General features: G+C 43.9%; 1 protein-coding gene across 1 annotated transcript in view; it reads left to right on the forward strand.

Annotated features, from left to right (window-relative positions):
* Positions 1-12,722: 12,722 nt before the first annotated feature.
* Positions 12,723-19,128, forward strand: part of LOC126088245 (uncharacterized) — a 33,286-nt gene continuing 26,880 nt past the window's right edge. The window contains exon 1 of the mRNA XM_049906375.1: positions 12,723-12,905. Within this exon, the coding sequence (XP_049762332.1) occupies positions 12,737-12,905 (169 nt within the window). The 5' untranslated portion in view covers positions 12,723-12,736. The remainder of the gene's footprint in view (positions 12,906-19,128) is intronic.

Genomic DNA, 19,128 nt, shown 5'->3' on the forward strand with positions numbered 1-19,128 from the left:
TACAGCATCATGATGGTCGCATTCGTGTTTGGCAACATCGTGGTGAACGCACATTGGAGGCGTGTATTCGTCATCGCCATACTGGCGTAACACGCGGCGTGATGGTATGGGGTGCCATTGGTTACACGTCTCGGTCACCTGTTTTTCGCACTGACGGCACTTTGATCAGTGGACGTTACATTAAGATGTGTTACGACCCGTGACTCTACCCTTTATTCGATCCCTGCGAAACCCTACATTTCAGCATGATAATGCCCGACCGCATGTTGCAAGTCCTGTACGCGCCTTTCTGGATACAGAAAATGTTCGACTGCTGCCCTGTCCAGCACATTCTCCAGATCTCTCACCAATTGAAAACGTCTGGTCAATGGTGGCCGAGCAACTGGCTCGTCATAATACGCCAGTCACTACTCTTGATCAACTGTGGTATCGTGTTGAAGCTGCATGGGCAGCCATCCAAGCTCTGTTTGACTCAATGCCCAGGAGTATCAAGGCCGTTATTAGGGCCAGAGGTGGTTGTTCTGGGTACTGATTTCTCAGGATCTATGCATCCAAATTGCGTGAAAATGTAATCACATGTCAGTTCTAGTATAATATATTTGTCCAATGAATACCAGTTTATCATCTGCATTTCTTCTTGGTGTAGCAATTTTAATGGCCAGTAATGTATATTCACTCATTAGTATTGGAGGTAATTACGTGTTTGAGAAAAGTATAAGTTATCTGGTAAAGCATACTTTTAGCAATGTTTTCAGAGGTAGAAGGTTCTGCTAGAGCACGCAGTAGTTTAACGTTTCTCGAATGATTAACAGAGGGCCTTTCAGGCTACAATGGCATACTATGTTTCAGGGTAAAATGACACACTATGTCATTTTACCCCGATGTGGACTCTAGCTCTATTCCGTGTGATGTTTGATATTAATTAAGCAATTTATTTTAAATTTAACAACAATAGCAATAGGTCATTCTGTAATAAAATAAATTAAACGAAACATTAAACATTAATTGATAAATGTGCGATGATACACAAAAATAATAAATTTACGTGGGCCAGATATAGGATGATAAATTTCCCCTTCCCGATGGCAGGTAATAAAGTAAAGAAATCTTCAAGACAGTCTTGAGATGCGATGCAGTTGCAGCAGGCTATAGATGCTGTTACCAGAGGCGAGATCGGATGGCTGTGGTCGTCGAAAGCATTCGGAGTTCCCCAGGCTACACTTAGAAGACGAACTAGCAATACGAACAAACTCTTTAATGGTGTTCAGAAAGCATTCGGTAGATTACAGCCAACTTTCAACGCTGTATTGGAGCACGAACTGGTACAGCACTCGAAACTATTGGAGTCGCGCATGTTTGGTATGACCATGAAGGAGACGAGACATCTTGCATTCCAAGTAGCCGAGAAAAACAAGGAGGTAACCTAGTTTTGGGAAAGAAATATTGTATGAAAAGACCTTTTTGGCGTCAGCAGTGATGATTCCGAGGATTGTCACAGTTTGTACTGCTTGGAAGTATACTCGCATTCAAAACCCGGAGAACCCTGGTTTAGGTGTCAGCGGTGTAATTTGTGGGCACACACTGAGTGTGCTGGAGTAAGCCATACAATAAAAAAAATTTTTTGCGTTGTCTTCTAATACATAGGATCGATGAGAAATATTTTTTCGAAAACGGAATTAATTTAGTTGCTTCATGGCTTCACATTCGTAATTCGACTTACAGTCTTCACTTTTTGTACGATTGAAATAAGAAACCTTAACTGATTCTGTTGAAAAATTGTTTCAGGAGTAGTCTTTTATTTGTTAAGTACAAATCTATTAAATATATCAAATATCTAATGTTCATCTGAATTTCTTCCTTTTTCTTACTCCTACGTCATTTTAACCTGACATCGGTCTAAAATGACATATTACGTACGTTTTACAAGAGTGTAATAAACGTTTGGTTTACATTAATTTAAAAACGTGATACCAAGATGGAGAAACCTACAAGTGAGTGAGGTACGGTCCGGACGAAGTTTTATGGTTTATGAAGCAATAATGACCGAAAAACAAAATGATATATCATTTTAGCCGGACTTCCCCTACAATATACGATTTGTACTCCTCAAGTGAGACAGGTCCACATTTATTTACCACGTAGTAGACAAAATTACCATACAGCCACATAATCGTGTTGTTCTTTTGTTTCCATAAGTCTACAGAAACTGGTGTCGTCAATTCATCGGCTGTTACACATCTACCATCAGTTCTTCTTAGAAATGCTACCTTTTTGCCCGCATCTCGTGGTCGTGCGGTAGCGTTCTCGCTTCCCACGCCCGGGTTCCCGGGTTCGATTCCCGGCGGGGTCAGAGATTTTCTCTGCCTCGTGATGGCTGGGTGTTGTGTGCTGTCCTTAGGTTAGTTAGGTTTAAGTAGTTCTAAGTTCTAGGGGACTTATGACCACAGCAGTTGAGTCCCATAGTGCTCAGAGCCATTTTTGCTACCTTTTTTGTGGACGTGATTGTAAGCCTCTCCAGTTCGTAGTTAAGCTCTATAATGAGAGATTCAGTTGCTATAACATATAACTACATTTAGAATGGACTACATTGTGGGACTTCCCCTTGAATTTCGATGTCTCTAGTGCAATGTCCATTAATGAGGATTCGAGCTTTCATACCTGTGATCATATTTCGCAACTTGTCTAGTAAGTTATCGCTAAATCCAATTTTTTCACAGTTATAAAAAGGTAATAGTGAGTGGTCTTTATCGAGTTTGCGAAGGAATTCGATCGAATCAAAGATACTTTAGCTCTACTGGCTTCGAAAACTGACGCAACACCTCCGTATTCGTTGACGCTTTTTTAAATACTGCGTCCGGGTAGTTCCACACTGACATTCGACAGCCACATTTAAAATTGCTTTCACACCTGGTATCTTAACATGGAGGATAATTACCTCCTGCGAGACAGCAATGTCGATCTCAGAATTATACAGAAAATCTTTAAGAGTCAATATTTTATGTGGACTTTGAATTCTATTGATATTTAATGCTGTATGTTTGGTCCATCTCTTCGAATATAATTAAGCACGTGCACTTAATCAGTATCCATTACTATACTGACTTGTATCGCAAGAAACGCAGGTAGAGGCGCTCAAGTTCCCACGTTTGCCGCAAAGATTCAGAACTGATTCCACGTATACTGTCATCAGCATTCCCATTATGGATCAACACTGCTGGTGATCGGTCGTTGTCGATGCCTGCTTTTCCTCCTCAGCCTCCATTGTAGTAGGCCAATCTGTTGTATCCAAGTTTTTAATCTGCCTTTTATCCTTCAGATGTTCTTCTTCTCGTAGTGCGATAGCTGCTTGCAGGGCCTTCTACGCATTTTGTACATTTATTCGGACTGATGGAGGGATTACCTCCTCTGTCTTTCTTGTCGAGTCGAGAGTTAGGATCAGCAATGATCTTTTTTTTTGTTTTTTTGTTTTGCCGACTAACACTTCGGTAACTTGTTCTTTGTCCTTCAGCTGTAGTTGACGTAATTTGTCTATTTGTCTCTTCTTTTGGGAGCCTCTGTTTCAGCGGCTGGATAAGCAGTTCTTCTTTCCTTACTCTAACGAGGTGTTGAGCCACAGTCTTCAGGCGGATTACTGTCCGTTTCCGCGGTAGCTAAATCATTCGGCACTGATTTCGGTAGGGGAACTTGACAGATTTCGGTATTCTCTGCACGTCTCACGTGCTGATGACTACTGACTAGCGTCATTATGTTCAGACTCCACGTGTATTTCTAAAGTAGCTATCACTGATGCGCTCTCTCTTTCCATTTTATCGATACTGACTGGATTCACAGGTGGGGCCATCAGCGCCCTTGTACTAAGACTGTCGATATTTTTAAAAATATCGGGAATCCGATTAATAGAAATTTAAAAGAAATGTCGACTGAAGTCTTCGGTATGTCGTCAAAATTATCAGCGTATCGATATTTCGCCTAAAAATATCGATGTACCGAGCAAAAAGAATATAGTCTGCACATTGTAAATACAGGGTGATTCAAAAAGAATACCACAACTTTAGGAATTTAAAACTCTGCAACGACAAAAGGCAGAGCTAAGCACTATCTGTCGGCGAATTAAGGGAGCTATAAAGTTTCATTCAGTTGTACATTTGTTCGCTTGAGGCGCTGCTGACTAGGCGTCAGCGTCAGTTGATACTAAGATGGCGACCGCTCAACAGGACTACAGTATCTGGAGATGTTAGAGAATTGGCTGTTCCCTCAGCTCGAACAAGAAGCACAACAATTCATATTTCAGCAGGATGGAGCGCCACCACATTGGCACTTATCTGTCCGTAACTACCTGAACGTCAACTACCCGAGGCGATGGATCGGCCGCCAGGCAGCCCGTGACAGAGCACTTCATCACTGGCCTCCAAGAAGCCCTGATCTTACCCCCTGCGATTTTTTCTTATGGGGGTATGTTAAGGATATGGTGTTTCGGCCACCTCTCCCAGCCACCATTGATGATTTGAAACGAGAAATAACAGCAGCTATCCAAACTGTTACGCCTGATATGCTACAGAGAGTGTGGAACGAGTTGGAGTATCGGGTTGATATTGCTCGAGTGTCTGGAGGGGGCCATATTGAACATCTCTGAACTTGTTTTTGAGTGAAAAAAAACCTTTTTAAATACTCTTTGTAATGATGTATAACAGAAGGTTATATTATGTTTCTTTCATTAAATACACATTTTTAAAGTTGTGGTATTCTTTTTGAATCACCCTGTATACTGCCAGTCTTAGAGCTGTATATTTAAGTATTGATTTATTATTAGATAGTCCGTACGTCAATAAAGTTGCAGCAGCTTATCCCCCTTAGCGGCAGAACTGAAAAGGAAGCGATGCACCTTCATTCCTGGCGACAACCACTTTGCTACCAACGGTAACTGCATGTAAGTGGCACAATAAAAGGTGTGCGATGAATCAATCGTTCGGTTTCGCCACATATCGAATTTGTCTGGAACACTTCGTGTCGACTTCGCTGGCGTTTGCCGAAGTGAAAAAACAGCGCACTAACAACCGTACTATACTGCTTTGGGTGCTGAAGTTAAACGTTGGTAGCGCCGAGCGGCAATTGCTTCACCATTTCACTGACATATCTCCATCCACCGCAAAGATCAGTCTCGTCATTTAGATTTTTGTTCATCAGTTTCAGCAACTGCTTTGACGGAGGTCGACATGAAGAAATAGCTCAATAGTTGCTTTAAAAATTGTTTTTTAACGGAACTGGTGAGCTATTTTTTCACATCGGATATTTTGTTATTGCGTTCACTCTGTTACCCATCCCCCCCCTCCACCCCCGCCCTCGCCCGAGTACAATCGGACTTCTCCTTTGTGCCGTCTAAACATCTATACTTGCTTCACACAACCAAACAGAAAGACTCGATGTGATGAAAGCTCAAAAAGTAGTAAGACTCCTTCACACAATGGAAATGAAATTACGTTCTACTGCAATTTCAAAAGAACAATTTCGAATATTTACCGGAAAATGCGAAGAAAAATATAACATGAAATAAAAATATCTGTACCCCATACTTTCACTTCGATATTGATACACTATGTGATCAAGAGTATCCGGACACTTGGCTGAAAATGACTTACAAGTTCGTGGTGCCGTCCATCGGTAACGCTGGAATTCAGTATGGTGTTGGCCCACCCTTAGCCTTGATGACAGCCTCCTCTCTCGCAGGCATACGTTCAATCAGGTGCTCGAAGGTTTCTTGGGGAATGGCAGCCCGTTCTTCACGGAGTGCTGCAGTAGGGAGAGGTATCGATGTCGGTCGTTGAGGCCTGACATGAAGTCGGCGCTACAAACCATCCCAAAGGTGTGTGTGTGTGTGTGAAATCTTATGGGACTTAACTGCTAAGGTCATCAGTCGCTAGGCTTACACACTACTTAGCCTAAATTATCATAAGGACAAACACACACACCTATGCCCGAGGGAGGACTCGAACCTCCTCCGCGACCAGCCGCACAGTCCATGACTGCGGCGCCCTAGACTGCTCGGCCCAAAGGTATTTTATAGGATTCAGGTCAGGACCCTGTGCAGGCCAGTCCATTGCAGGGATGTTATTGTCGTGGAACCACTCCGCCACAGCCCGTGAATTATGAATAGGTGCTCGATCATGTTGACAGATGCAATCGCCATCTCCGAATTGGTCTTCAACAGTGGGAAGCAAGAAGATGCTTAAAACACGCTGGCAGATGACTTTCCCCGCGCATTCGCCATACCCACACCCTGCCATCGGATCACCACATTGTGTACCGCGATTCGTCACTTCACACAACGTTTTTCCACTTTTCAATCTTCCAATGTTTACACTCCTTACACCAAGCGGGGCGTCATTGGCATTTACCGGCGTGATGTGTGCCTTATGAGCAGCCGCTCGACCATGAAGTCTAAGTTTTGTCACCTCCAGCGTAACTGTCATAGTACTTGCAGTGGATACTGATGCGGTTTGGAATTCCTGTGTGATGGTCAGGATAGATGGCTGCCTGTTACACATTACGACCCTCTTCAACTGTCGGCGGTCTCTGTCAGTCAACAGACGACGTCGGCCTGTACGCTTTTGTGCTGTACGTGTCCCTTCAAGTTCGTACTTCACTATATCATCGGAAACAGTGGACCTAGGGATGTTTAGGAGTGTGGAAATCTGGCGTACAGACGTATGACACAAGTGACATCCAGTCACCTGACCCCATTCTGCTCTCGCACGATGTCTAATGACCACTGAGATCACGTATGTGGAGTACCTGACTGTAGGTGGCAGCACAATGGGCCTAACATGAGAAACGTATGTTTTTGGGGGTGTCCGGATACTTGTCATCACGTAGTGTATATCGATGCGTTGGTGAATATATATCGATACTGCGTGGGAAAAATGTCGATATATGGATATTTTATCAACAGCCCTACGGTTATATCGTACGTCAGAAGCATGTTGTGTCGACAACGCCGGCCCGCCAAGGAAGTCTGGGCGGCAGTTGGAGCACGCGCCGCCACGAGCGCTCCGCTCGCACGTTCTCAGTGGCTTTGGAAATGGTGCTCGTCTTAGGCTGTCCGTCACAGATGACCTGTGCACGGTAGTTGGATACTGTTATGAATAACGGAATGTATTTCAATAAATGTGTCCTAACTTGCCGAACTCAACTGAGAATTGGCAAGGGAAAATCCACTACTGCGCCTCTCTTTATAAGCAGAAATGACAGTGCCATGTTCATTCGAAACTCGACTGACACGTCTATTGGGAATTTGAAAGAGGAGCTCGAATAGGCGTACGGTGCGCAACCCCAGGCCGGCGGTAGCAGTCTGGTCCTTTTAATCCCACAAACCAACTAACCCAGGCCGGCATGTGTTATCTGAACATCACTGAGGCTTCCGTTTACGTGTCTCTACTTTACAGATCCACTTGTCTCTTTGTCAACATGATATCGCAAATTCTTGAATCCTTGAGCCTCAAATGAGCAATAACAGACAGTTTTTGAAGGTGTAGATCAATAATCTTAGGTGAAGGGATTCGCACCTTCTGAATAGGAAGCATTCGAAACTCAAAAGCGATACGCTTAACAAAAATGGCTCTGAGCACTATGGGACTTAACTTCTGAGGTCATCAGTCCCCTAGAACTTAGAACTACTTAAACCTAACTAACCTAAAAATATCACACACATCCGTGCCCTAGGCAGGCTTCGAACCTGCGACTGTAGTAGCAACGCGGTTCCGGACTGAAGCGCCTAGAACCGCTCGGCCACCCCGGCCGTCTAGGCTTAACACAGTCATGATCAATAGTAAACTTCAAATTATCATGGGTTGAAATGGACGACATCTTCAAAACCACAGACATTAACAAATCATAATAGAAAACCAGAACGTTGATATAACGTCACCAATAACAAAAAAGCTGAATACTATCCAGAAGAGAAAGACTCAACTTCCACCAACACAGCACACTTGCCTTGCTTTCGATAGAGCACAGCTCAAGGTAAACAAGTGCGCTCACGACAAAGCCTGAGGCCAGACCCCTAAGACACTACCCTTACACCTCGCACACCTCCTGCCGAACGTCACTCATTATTCGTTGTTAACGGTAGTCAGTCATTCTTCCGAACGTATCGGCTATTTTGGCAGTTATTGCTTATATAAGTAACATTCTTCTTTAATTTTTTAATAGACAGTCCAACATCTTTCTGCTCATTGACGTATAACCGAACAATTTGTCTGGTGATCTTTGTAGTTGGTTATATAAATTGTAGCATCCTAACCACTAGTCTAACATAGGGTGCATAGGAAGCTGTCTTCTCAGATCGCTAGACAACAATTTTTTTTTCTTTATTGTGATTTCATTCCCCTGCCCCATATGGGCAAGGGAGGGCTGTCAGTGGCACAATCCGCCACTCTTTAGCCGAGTGACATGACAGTTAATACAAGAAGAAAATGATACATAGAAAGGCGATAAAAATGGGGGGACATAAAAACACAGTAAGGGGAGATAATGGGGGTAAAAAAACACTGACATGGAGACGTTCATGAGGGGGGGGGGTCAATTAAAAAAGTCGACATAAAGTGAAAAAACACAGTTGGCGATTCGCAGAGCACAAAAGACACTAAAGTCACACACAAACAGGTTAAAAGTAGGCCACAGTATTAAAAACACTCCAGAACAAGACACTTTAAACCCACTTGGAAAGATGAAGCACACTCGACACAGAATAAAACTGCCAGGAGGGACCTGCCAAGAAACTGTAAGCACTGAACACGGACACTGATGATGGAGACGACACGTGAACGATGGAGCGTGGGTGGCGAAAACACTGAGACACAAGCACAGCGGCACACACACTGAACCGATGGTGATGATCTCCGGTGCGCGAATGTCCATTTAACGTGTGCGAGTCCGGGGACCTGTCATAAGGGGAAGAAGATGGTGGGGGAGGGAGAGGGGAGAGCAGAGATACCAAAGGCAGAGGAGATGGGGGGAGGAATGAAGGTATGGGGGGTAGGGGAAGACCAGGGGATGAGGGGGAAGGAAGGGAGGAGGGAGGGAAGGGAGAGAGGTTGTTCTGAGGAAAAAACACAGGGACCGGGAGGGGAGGATCAAAGTTGATAGGAGGGGTAGATGGAGGGGAGAAGGGCATCATCAGGGAGGGGGAGCTGGCGGAAGCCTCCTTGGGAGAGGGCATGGAGAGTGGAGAGATGGAGAGCAGGTGGGACGTGGAAATACAGGCGCAGCAGCGGACGGGAGTGGGAGAGGATGTGAGAGACAAGCGGGTGAGGGCGATCTAGTTTACGGGAGGTGTAGAGGATCCGTATCCGTTTGAGGAAAAGAAGGAGGTGGGGGAGCGGAATAAGGTCGTACAGGATCCGCGTACGGGAAGGGAGACGGATGCGATAGGTGAGGTGCAGAGCATGGCGTTCGAGGCTTTGAAGGGATTTGTAAAAGGTAGGAGAGGTGGAGATCCAGGAAGGGTGGGCGTAGCAGAGGATAGGGCGGATGAGGGATTTATAGGTGTAGAGGATGGTGGAGGGGTCCAGACCCCACGTACGGCCAGAAAGGAGCTTGAGGAGCTCGAGTCGGGAGTGGGCCTTGGCTTGGATTGTCTGGAGATGGGAGGTCCAGGAGAGGCGACGGTCACGGGTGACGCCAAGGTACTTAAGGGTGGGGGTGAGGGCGATAGGACGGCCATAGATGGTGACACAGAAGTCGAGGAGGCGGAAGAGACAACAGTCAACCAAATCGTATTAATAGAGTTTATTACAGTAAGTTAAATTGACAACACTTAAATTTGCGTATTCAAAAAGACGTGTCGTAAGAAAATGGCGACATGCAAATAATTGGTGTCCTTCGGTATACACAAGTCCAATGGAAGCAGAACAATACAGTAAGCCACTGCTGTAGCGTTTGTATGACGGCTGGTCTGCCTCTCCGACTGCGGCTAGGTGGCGGGTCGCTTGTATTCTCATCGTGTAGAGGCCGCTCCTGTCTCGGTGTCGTCCTGGAGAGGGGTTCGTCTGCGTACTACTGGCTCACGTCGTCTCACAGCCCTGTACGCTCTTCCGTTCTTCGTCGTCAAGTCGACGTTTGTCATTACGCCGGAACGTAAATTATGAAAGTCTCCATGAAGATTACTCCCTTCGTGAATTTCACGCACAGCCCTCCTTTATCGCTTTATTTTCCTAAGAAAAGCTAATTTTGCCGCCTAACTCTCGAGCTGCAATGTTCGGCTGTCCAGCGGCACCGTCTTACAGAAGCAGCTGGTCGACTCCAGCAGCCATCTTGTAGCGTGAGACGGCCGCCCACACGCAGGAGACCCGACAGTATCGTCCAATGCTTGTCCTCGCTGCTCGTGTGCGTATCCAGAGACATCCCTCGCTGTCGGCCACTGCGGTCGCTTATGTAGGACGCGATCTTTCAGGTCCTTTGCACATACATTGAAGCGCCAAAGACACTGGTATCGTCTAGCTTATTCAAATACAAAGATATGTAAACAGGCACAATACGCCGCTGCTGTCGGCAACGTCTATGTAAGACAAAAAGTGTCTGGCGCAGTTGTTAGACGGTCACTGCTGCTACAGTAGCAGGTTATCACGATTTAAGGGAGTTTGAACGTAGTGCTATAGTCTGCACACGGGCCATGGGACACAGAATCTCCGAGGTAGTGATGAAGAGGCGATTTTCCCATACGACCATTTCACGAGTGTACCGTGAATATCAGGCATCCGGTAAAACATCAAATCTTCGACATCGCTGCGGCCGGAAAAAGATGCTGTAAGAATGGGACCAATGACGACTGGAGAAAATCGTTCAACGTGACAGAAATGCAACCCTTTTGCATGTTGCTGCAGGTTTCAATGCTCGGCCATCAACAAGTTTCAGCGTGCGAACCATTCAATGAAACATCGTCGGTTCTTTCGAAGCCGAAGGCCCATTCATGTACACTTGATGACTGCACGACACAAACCTTTACGCCTCGCCTGGGCCTGTCAACACCGGCATTGGACTGTTAATGACTGGAAACATGTTGCCTGGTCGGACGAGTCTCGTTTCAAATTGTGTCGAGCGACTGGACGAGCACGGGTACGGAGGCAACCTCATGAATCCATGGAGCGTGCATGTCAGCAGGGGACCGTTCAAGCTGGTGGAGGCTCTGTAATTACGCGGGGCATGTACTGTTGGAGTGCCACCTGATACGTCTAGACACGACTCTGACAGGTTACATGTAACCGTCCTGTCTGATCGCCTGCATCCATTCGTGTCCATTGTGCATTCCAACGGACTTGGGCAATTCCAGCAGGACAATGCGATATCCGACACGTCCAGAATTGCTACAGAGTGGCTCCGGGAACACTCTTCCGAGTTAAACATTCCCGCTGGCCACAAAACTACCCAGACATGAACATTATTGAGTATATCAGGGATGCCTTGCAACGTACTGCTCAGAAGAGGTCTCCACGCCCTCGTACTCTTACGGATTTATGGACAGACCTGCAGGATTCACGGTGCCACTTTCCTCCAGCGCTACTTCAGACATTAGTTGAGTCCATGCCACGTTATGTTGCGGCACTTCTGCGTGATCGTGGCAGCCCTACTCCTCGTTAGGCAGGTGTACCAGTTTGTTTGGCTCTTCAGTGTACATGGATTCTACGCCGTAGTCTCTTCCCACAGTAGCTCTGTTCATTCAAAGTCTTCCTCCACCCGAAGATTTCGGGTTTGGCGAGGAGGGGAGGGTTAGGTTGGTTCAAATGGCTCTGAGCACTATGGGACTTAACATCTGAGGTCATTAGTCCCGTAGAACTAAGAACTACTTAAACCTAACATCCATGTCCGAGGCAGGATTCGAACCTGCGACCGTAGCGATCGCGCGGTTCCTGGCTGAAGCGCCTAGAACCGCTCGGCCACTGCGCCCGGCGGGAGGGTTAGGGGAGGGCAGTGTTGGAAGCTCCTTTGGGTGGGAAAAAAAATCCGTTCGTATCTGGAATATCTGCGCTAGGGGATTAACTTTCTCTGCCTTGAAAGACTTCTCACGCAACCTCCCTTTCTTCCCCCCCCCCCCCCCCCCCCCGTCCCACTCCAATCCCGCCACGCGCTCTGGCGACTTTGTCCGCTCATCGGATAATCCGAAATTGCAATTTTTTTTTTTTTTTTTTTTTTTTTTCAAACTGCTGCCACGTCGTTACGTTACACTTACTGCACCAGCCTTCATACACCATCTGGCTGTATTCAATTTCGCGGCGTACTGTGGTCACAATGCTCAGCTCACCAGCGTATTTGCTACGCCATTGCTTTATCATCACTCATTATGAACAGAAAATTCAATTCTACTAACTACAGGTATCTACAATCTCTTTGTTCTCAATTCAGTACTAAACATGGGCAGTCCTGGCGATTTTTGTGTCGGAACAGTAAACCAACATTTCTTGTCATCGCCTCCAACTGTATTAGTGGAACTATCTGTCGTCGTAAAAGCATATGGCAGATGTACGTATAAAAGGAATGAAAAAATTTGTGTGCCATTGTGTGTTGGCAGCAGGCGACTGTCGCAGCAAACCCGGAATATGGCTGTGATCAGGACGAGGGACGTCATCCTTCCTGTGGTTTAATCATCCCGCGGAAATACTTCCGCTACGTTTATCGCTGTACTTAGCCTGTGCTGCCTGCGGTCTGCACTTCAAGTGTTTCCATCACAGTCTGAACAGCTGGAACAATGCATCCAGGGGACGTAGCTGCAAGATTGCTGCTTTTTCTGGCAGCAAATGGGACCGCGGTCCTCGATTGTTTCTGCAACCACGTTAACGGCGGATACCAAAGCAACGGCCTGAACGGACTCAACTTCGCTGAAATAACGATATGGCTGAACTACTGCCACTATCCGAGTGAGTACCTCTCGTACAGTATGGATTCACACGACTCTTATCCAGCATACAATTAAGAACTACTGACTGGCAGCTTGGCTTGAACGCGCTATTACGAAATAGCATAAAGCCTTCTCAGCTTGAGGATGGAGGGCTATATTATGTGGAAACTGCACTTCACTTTCTACTATTTAGGTCAACGGATTTTGTCCCGCCTTTTGTGAGTGAGGACATATCATGTAGTACGATTTGGACAGGATGTAAATGAGCTCAAACCGTTTTCCATATTTGTGAGAACAGGTGGAAGTCACACATTTGCCAAATGGCGTAGATAGTTTTTACGTTACCCAGAATGTTCTTGGGGAGATCTTTATGTACCTTGTCATAATCGTTCCTTTATGTATTTTCTGTAATTACATGTTTTACATAATTATGGAGATTCAGATATTACAATATATGGCAATACAGAGTGAATGTAGTGATGAGCAAAGGCTGTAAGTATGTAATACGTCAGTAAGAATTACAGCGTGTGTGAAAGAAATGTATAAATTCCGATCGTCGCGCAATTGCACTGCGCCGCTGCATGTGCTGTGATACGTGTGGTGTCACCGCCAGACACCACACTTGCTAGGTGGTAGCTTTAAATCGGCCGCGGTCCATTAGTACATGTCGGACCCGCGTGTCGCCACTGTCAGTAATTACAGACCGAGCGCCACCACACAGCAGGTCTAGAGAGACGTACTAGGACTCGCCCCAGTTGTACGGACGACTTTGCTAGCGACTACACTGACGAAGCCTTTCTCTCATTTGCCGAGAGACAGTTAGAATAGCCTTCAGCTAAGTCCATGGCTACGACCTAGCAAGGCGCCATTAACCATTTCAAGAGAGCGCCTCACTTGTATCATCAAGAATGCTGTATACAAATGATGGATTGAAGTTAAGTATTCCAGCAGCTACGTACTTTTCTTTATAGCATTCATTACGTACCCTGTTTCAGACTTAAGCAAGCCTGCGTGAATTAAACGCGTGCCTTTCGGTTACCCGTCACTGTGGACTGGCTGTCTTGTCAGTCCACTACAATACGTAAGCGGGAAGTTCCGTGTCTTAAGAGAAAATGGCGAAGGGTATTCTGCCTGTTGGGACTTAACAGTCGGCAATCTGTCGATACAGTGCAGAGAAGATATATTTTTAATTATATCTATGTTTTGCACCTATGACTTTATTCAGTGCACAGGAAGTATGAATATAAACACCTTCAGTCAGAATTTTTTCGTTTTTGCTAAATTACACTATGCATTTCCGACTCTATGGGTCCATCGTAAGCTGTAGTGGCGGACTAAGGCCGTCGGAGGCCCGCGGTGGAGCAACTAAAGTAGGCCACCGGTCAGCTTAGAAATGAATCTACGTGTAGTGCTCATTTTCTAAAACGTGAGTGATGTAGATGGAATGGCTGATGAAAAATTAAATATTTGTAATGTATGTACTGGTGTGTGTATGTGTTTGTTTCTTTTGGAGTTTACGGGTGCTCAACGGATAGGGCATCAACGTCCTTACACACATTAAAAGAAGGATAAAATTACGAAAATTGTTAATGTATGTACTGGATCTCTCGTAACTGTAGTACGCATATGTAAAGGTATAAGTAAACAACTCAAAATACGAATAAGCAGTTATCACAGCAATCATCAGGCAGAGTGCAAAGAAATAATGAAGAGTATAATAAGAAAATTATCTCTTATTTTATAGCCTGGAAACAAAACTAGTACAGTAAGAATATCACTTAGTTTCGTAACTTAAGTACTAGATAGTAGTTAAAAAAAGACTTAGTTAACTCCGTGTTTAGGCTTTCTCTTAGGCTCTTAGGCTCTTCATTCGACCGACCGCCATGTCTTCCTCAGTGATTCATCATTGGATTCAGACCTTGCACCGGTTAGCTCCTCAATTCGCAGCACTAGGTTGTCTGCGCCCTGGTGTAGTTCTGTCAAAGAAAAAGACCCAGCAGTACCGGTAATCCAGTCCGGGTCGCTGTATGGGGGGGGGGGTTTGTTGCATTAACAGCTTGGCAGTGGGAGCGGTCGAAATTTGGGTTATTATTGACATCACTGTAGGACCTGGTTTGTGCCCTTATTTTAATGAAATTCTCAGGAACGTCGTTGAAATCTGTTTCTTTCAATATTGATAACATGGACATATTCGCTAGTCGTTTATGATTCGCTGTAGACCGAAGATAATTTTTTATTAGTTTCAGTTCAGAAAACATTTTCTCACATCTTGTGACTGAGACACAAATGGTCATGAAGTATTGGATTATAACTGACGTACAGGCTAACGAATCACTGAAGTCCAATTTATTTATCAACTGAAGGATTCCTTTGGCTGCCAACGTAGCAACAACGTCCACACTCAATCTGTTGCACGTAATAGCTAAGCTACATTTTTATTCCTTGCAGAATCTGCTCACTATCAAACTCATTGTGAATTTGTTCCAGAGTTTCCAGTGCTACAGCAAGAGTGTCATCGGAAACTTCAAGCATTGATTTTGTTTCAACAACTTGGATTGGTGTGTTCCTTTACGACTGTGTATCGCTGTGACAACTCGTCTATAAATGGGTCTTCCTGCTTTCTTTTGGTTAGATGTTACATTATCCATTGGTTGGCTATGCCATCAATCCCATAAAGCGTCAACTTATCTAGAAGAATACTGTGATTTGCACAGTCAAATGCCTTTGATAGGCGACATAAAATACTAGCTGGCGCTATTTTACTATTTCTTGCTTATAATATCTGGTGAGTTAATTTGTAAAACACATCTCAATAGAGTAACCTTCTGAAAACCAAACTCTGATTTGATAAGAATACTATTGTTGATAAGGTGAGATAATATTTTAGCATACATTGTCTTATCAAAAATTTTGGAAAATAATGTCAGCAGTGAAATGGGTCGGTAGTTATTGACATCTCTAAATCATCTTTCTTAAAGAGGGACTTAATAATGGCGTATTTCAATCCCTCTGGAAAAATGTCTTTAGTCAGTGATACACTACATATTTTAGATAAGACTGGGCTTATTGTATGGGAACAGATTTTTAGTACTCTATTGGAAACACCACCCTAACCAGATGAGCTTTTATTTTGGGTAGAATGTATAATTTTCTTAATTACAGTAGGAGAAGTTGGTGATACATTCATGTGATTGAATTTTATGAGAGTTAAATTTCAATGTAATGATGTGATTTTGCTCTTGAACTGTTTGTCCCTGTGCTCTCTACTATATTTAAGAAATGATGCTTAAATGCATTTTTTACCTGTGACTCATCATTTACAGCACTCCCATTCAGTTCAACAGCGAAGTTGTCTTGTTTTATGGCTGTCTGTCCTGTCTCTCGTCTCACTACATTCCATATAGCCTCAAGCCTGTCGTCGGAAATACTGAGTTCTGAAATTATTTGCATGTTCTTCGTTTTTTAATAATTTTTCTTAGAAATTTTGAGTAGTTTTTGTAGTGTGTGACTACTGCAGGATCCCTATTAGTTTTTGCCAAAAGATACCTTTTTCTTTTCCTTTCACAAGTTATTTTCTTAGTTTAAGCATCACCAAAGAAAACATCAGTTAGGGTCCTACTGTCTTTATACAGCCGTTGCTGGAAAGTTAACTACTGATACCAAATTGTACAACACAAATTAGGGTTTCACATCATTTTCTTATCAGATTTCTTTAGAAAATCTACTTTGAAGTCGCCACAGACTATTAACTGCTTGCTGCTGTTTGACAGCGCAGTAAGGAATCCCGATTCCACATAAATGGTTCAGAATTTTCCAGTGGGGATCTATGAACAGTAACAATTAAAAGTGAACTATTTTTCATAATTAACTCACGAGGAAACGCTTCTATGTGCTGATCACTACCAAATCTACTTGTCTACGTGTTTTTGAACTTGTGGGATTAGGAGATGTTAGATACATTAAAACACACACATTAGTTCTGCGTGCGTAATCTGCAATAGTGTAATCTTCTATACGTAACTTACCCAACCCTGTGGTTATGTGGTTCTCAGACGGAACAGGATGTCTGTTTGGAAAATTTAGAGACTCTGAAAAGATAGACAAGAAGCTCTTCTACCTCGTTACTCATTCCTCTAATATTTTGGTGAAATGTGCTAACTTTACTTTTCTGTGCATTATTTACCATCTTTTGGGGCTCTTCTGTTTTTTTCTTTACTGCTTTCAAAACAGGGTGCCTGAATCCTGATTCCAACTTAAAAAAACGTGGTCCGCTGACCCCACTAACCACAGGGATCTTCCTGTGTGAGATGGTGGCCCCGTATCTATTATCTGCAGGAAACTCAGCAACCTATCTTTCCCTCTCCAGTTCAGTTGTAGGACATGTCTAGTATATTCCCATCTCCCAACTGTAGCAATCTCATATGAGATTTCTCTCCAGTCAGCAGCAGCCTGCTCAAGTCAGTGTTCCCACAGCCCACATCATTGTTTATCCAGGGCTGGTCATGGTGCTGCAGGATCTCCACAAAACCCACATTTGTTTGTGTAGTTGCTACTCCTATTTCGTCCAGGTTACCTGTAATGCTGTAATTACTGTTCGTAGTTAGGATGTTCCCTGCTCCACCAAACATAATAACCTTATCCTCTTTGCAAGAACCTTTGCACAAAGTTTCAACGTCTGCTGTCACCTGGCTAACGATGTCACTAGAGTTAACAATAATTGTGACCTGGCACCCTGTCCACAATTCGTCCTGTACCAACTGGCATACACCCCTCAGACACCTACTGTCTATCAGCAGGACTCTTTGCTTCCTGCTCTCTTTCGGTACCGTCCTACATAGAGTTTCTTGCTAGAAGTCTGCTGTACCCTAGTGTGACACACAGCTGGATGAGGCTCTTTTCCTCCTACTTCATGTAACAAGTCAAGTTTATTCAGTACTGTTAGCTCAAATGTAGATGAAGCTGAAGAGCTGTTCTCCTTTCTCACATTGCTTGTTACCTTTACCCAGTTCCCAAGATCTTTTTACCCCGTCAACCTATCTAGTTCAAATTTTGCGTGATCTAATTGAGCCTGAAGGGCACAAATCTTTGCCTCTTGCCCAGCGATTCTCTTGTCTTTTTCGCAAAGCCTGCACTTCCAAGGGACATCATCATTGTGTTCTCCATTCAGTTCCCCACCACAGTCAACTCAGTGACATTCCAATCCACAGTCTTTACATACCATTCCCTCTTTGACTATCTTACTGTAACATCCACATTGCAATACAGATTACACGCTTATAACTAGAATTAAATCACTTAACACACTTTACGCTATACGAATATTCGTTAATTATGAGCAGCAAAAATTAGACCTACAGGTTAGCAGTTCAGGTGTATGATGTAATACAGGTTAGCGATTCAGGTGTATGATGTAACGCAAAAAGTTATTTATTTCCGCTTACAACAAGAAGTTAACACTCACTCAACTGCAGCATCCTTTAAAATATCTTAATCACAACAGAATGTAACTTTATTGTACGCCAACAAACTGCACGTAAACAAGCGACTAGTGCAAAAGATTATAAATCCAACAAATTAAGATTTACGCTATTTTCCGAATACATGAACTTAACAGTGAAAGGACATGCTCAAATTAAATTGTTGGAAAGAAAAACAGAACAACTGGGTGGATTTTTTAAGTTAATTGTTCCAAAACGTAAACAAATATACTTTTACAACCCAACCTTAACATCTGTTCTGGACTAATTCGTAAAGGAAAGTGATGCAAATTACTCATTAAAAACGTGTATCAGACCGTTTTTAAATCTTGCTATTAAAGGTACTAAACTAACTGTTATTACGATCTAAGTAACTTATCTTTACGAGAAAGCAAAAACTCGGACGTCTCGCCTGGCGAAGGACTGCCAGGACATTTGGAGTGGGAGGGAACACTAGTAGAAACCCTGAGCTCAGTTACTGACTCAGCAAAATTACACAATGACAGCGATGCCATTGACGATTTCATTTAGTGTCACAGCTATGCTATGAAGACAGAATATATGACGCCAGAATGCAGCCTGCAAGTTTCAACAGGTAACAAAATACAGATCAGTGACAGAGAATTTCAAAGAACGCATGGTCTGCTTAGCCTTATTTTTTTAGGACCCTCAAAAATCATAAATTATTCACCGAAAGATCTGGAAATGTATGGTGTAATATTACATTTGCAAATGTACATAAAAAGCTGCTGGGTGACTAAAAAA

The sequence above is a fragment of the Schistocerca cancellata genome, chromosome 6 (genome assembly GCF_023864275.1).
Source record: "Schistocerca cancellata isolate TAMUIC-IGC-003103 chromosome 6, iqSchCanc2.1, whole genome shotgun sequence".
NCBI classification, from domain to species: domain Eukaryota; kingdom Metazoa; phylum Arthropoda; class Insecta; order Orthoptera; family Acrididae; genus Schistocerca; species Schistocerca cancellata.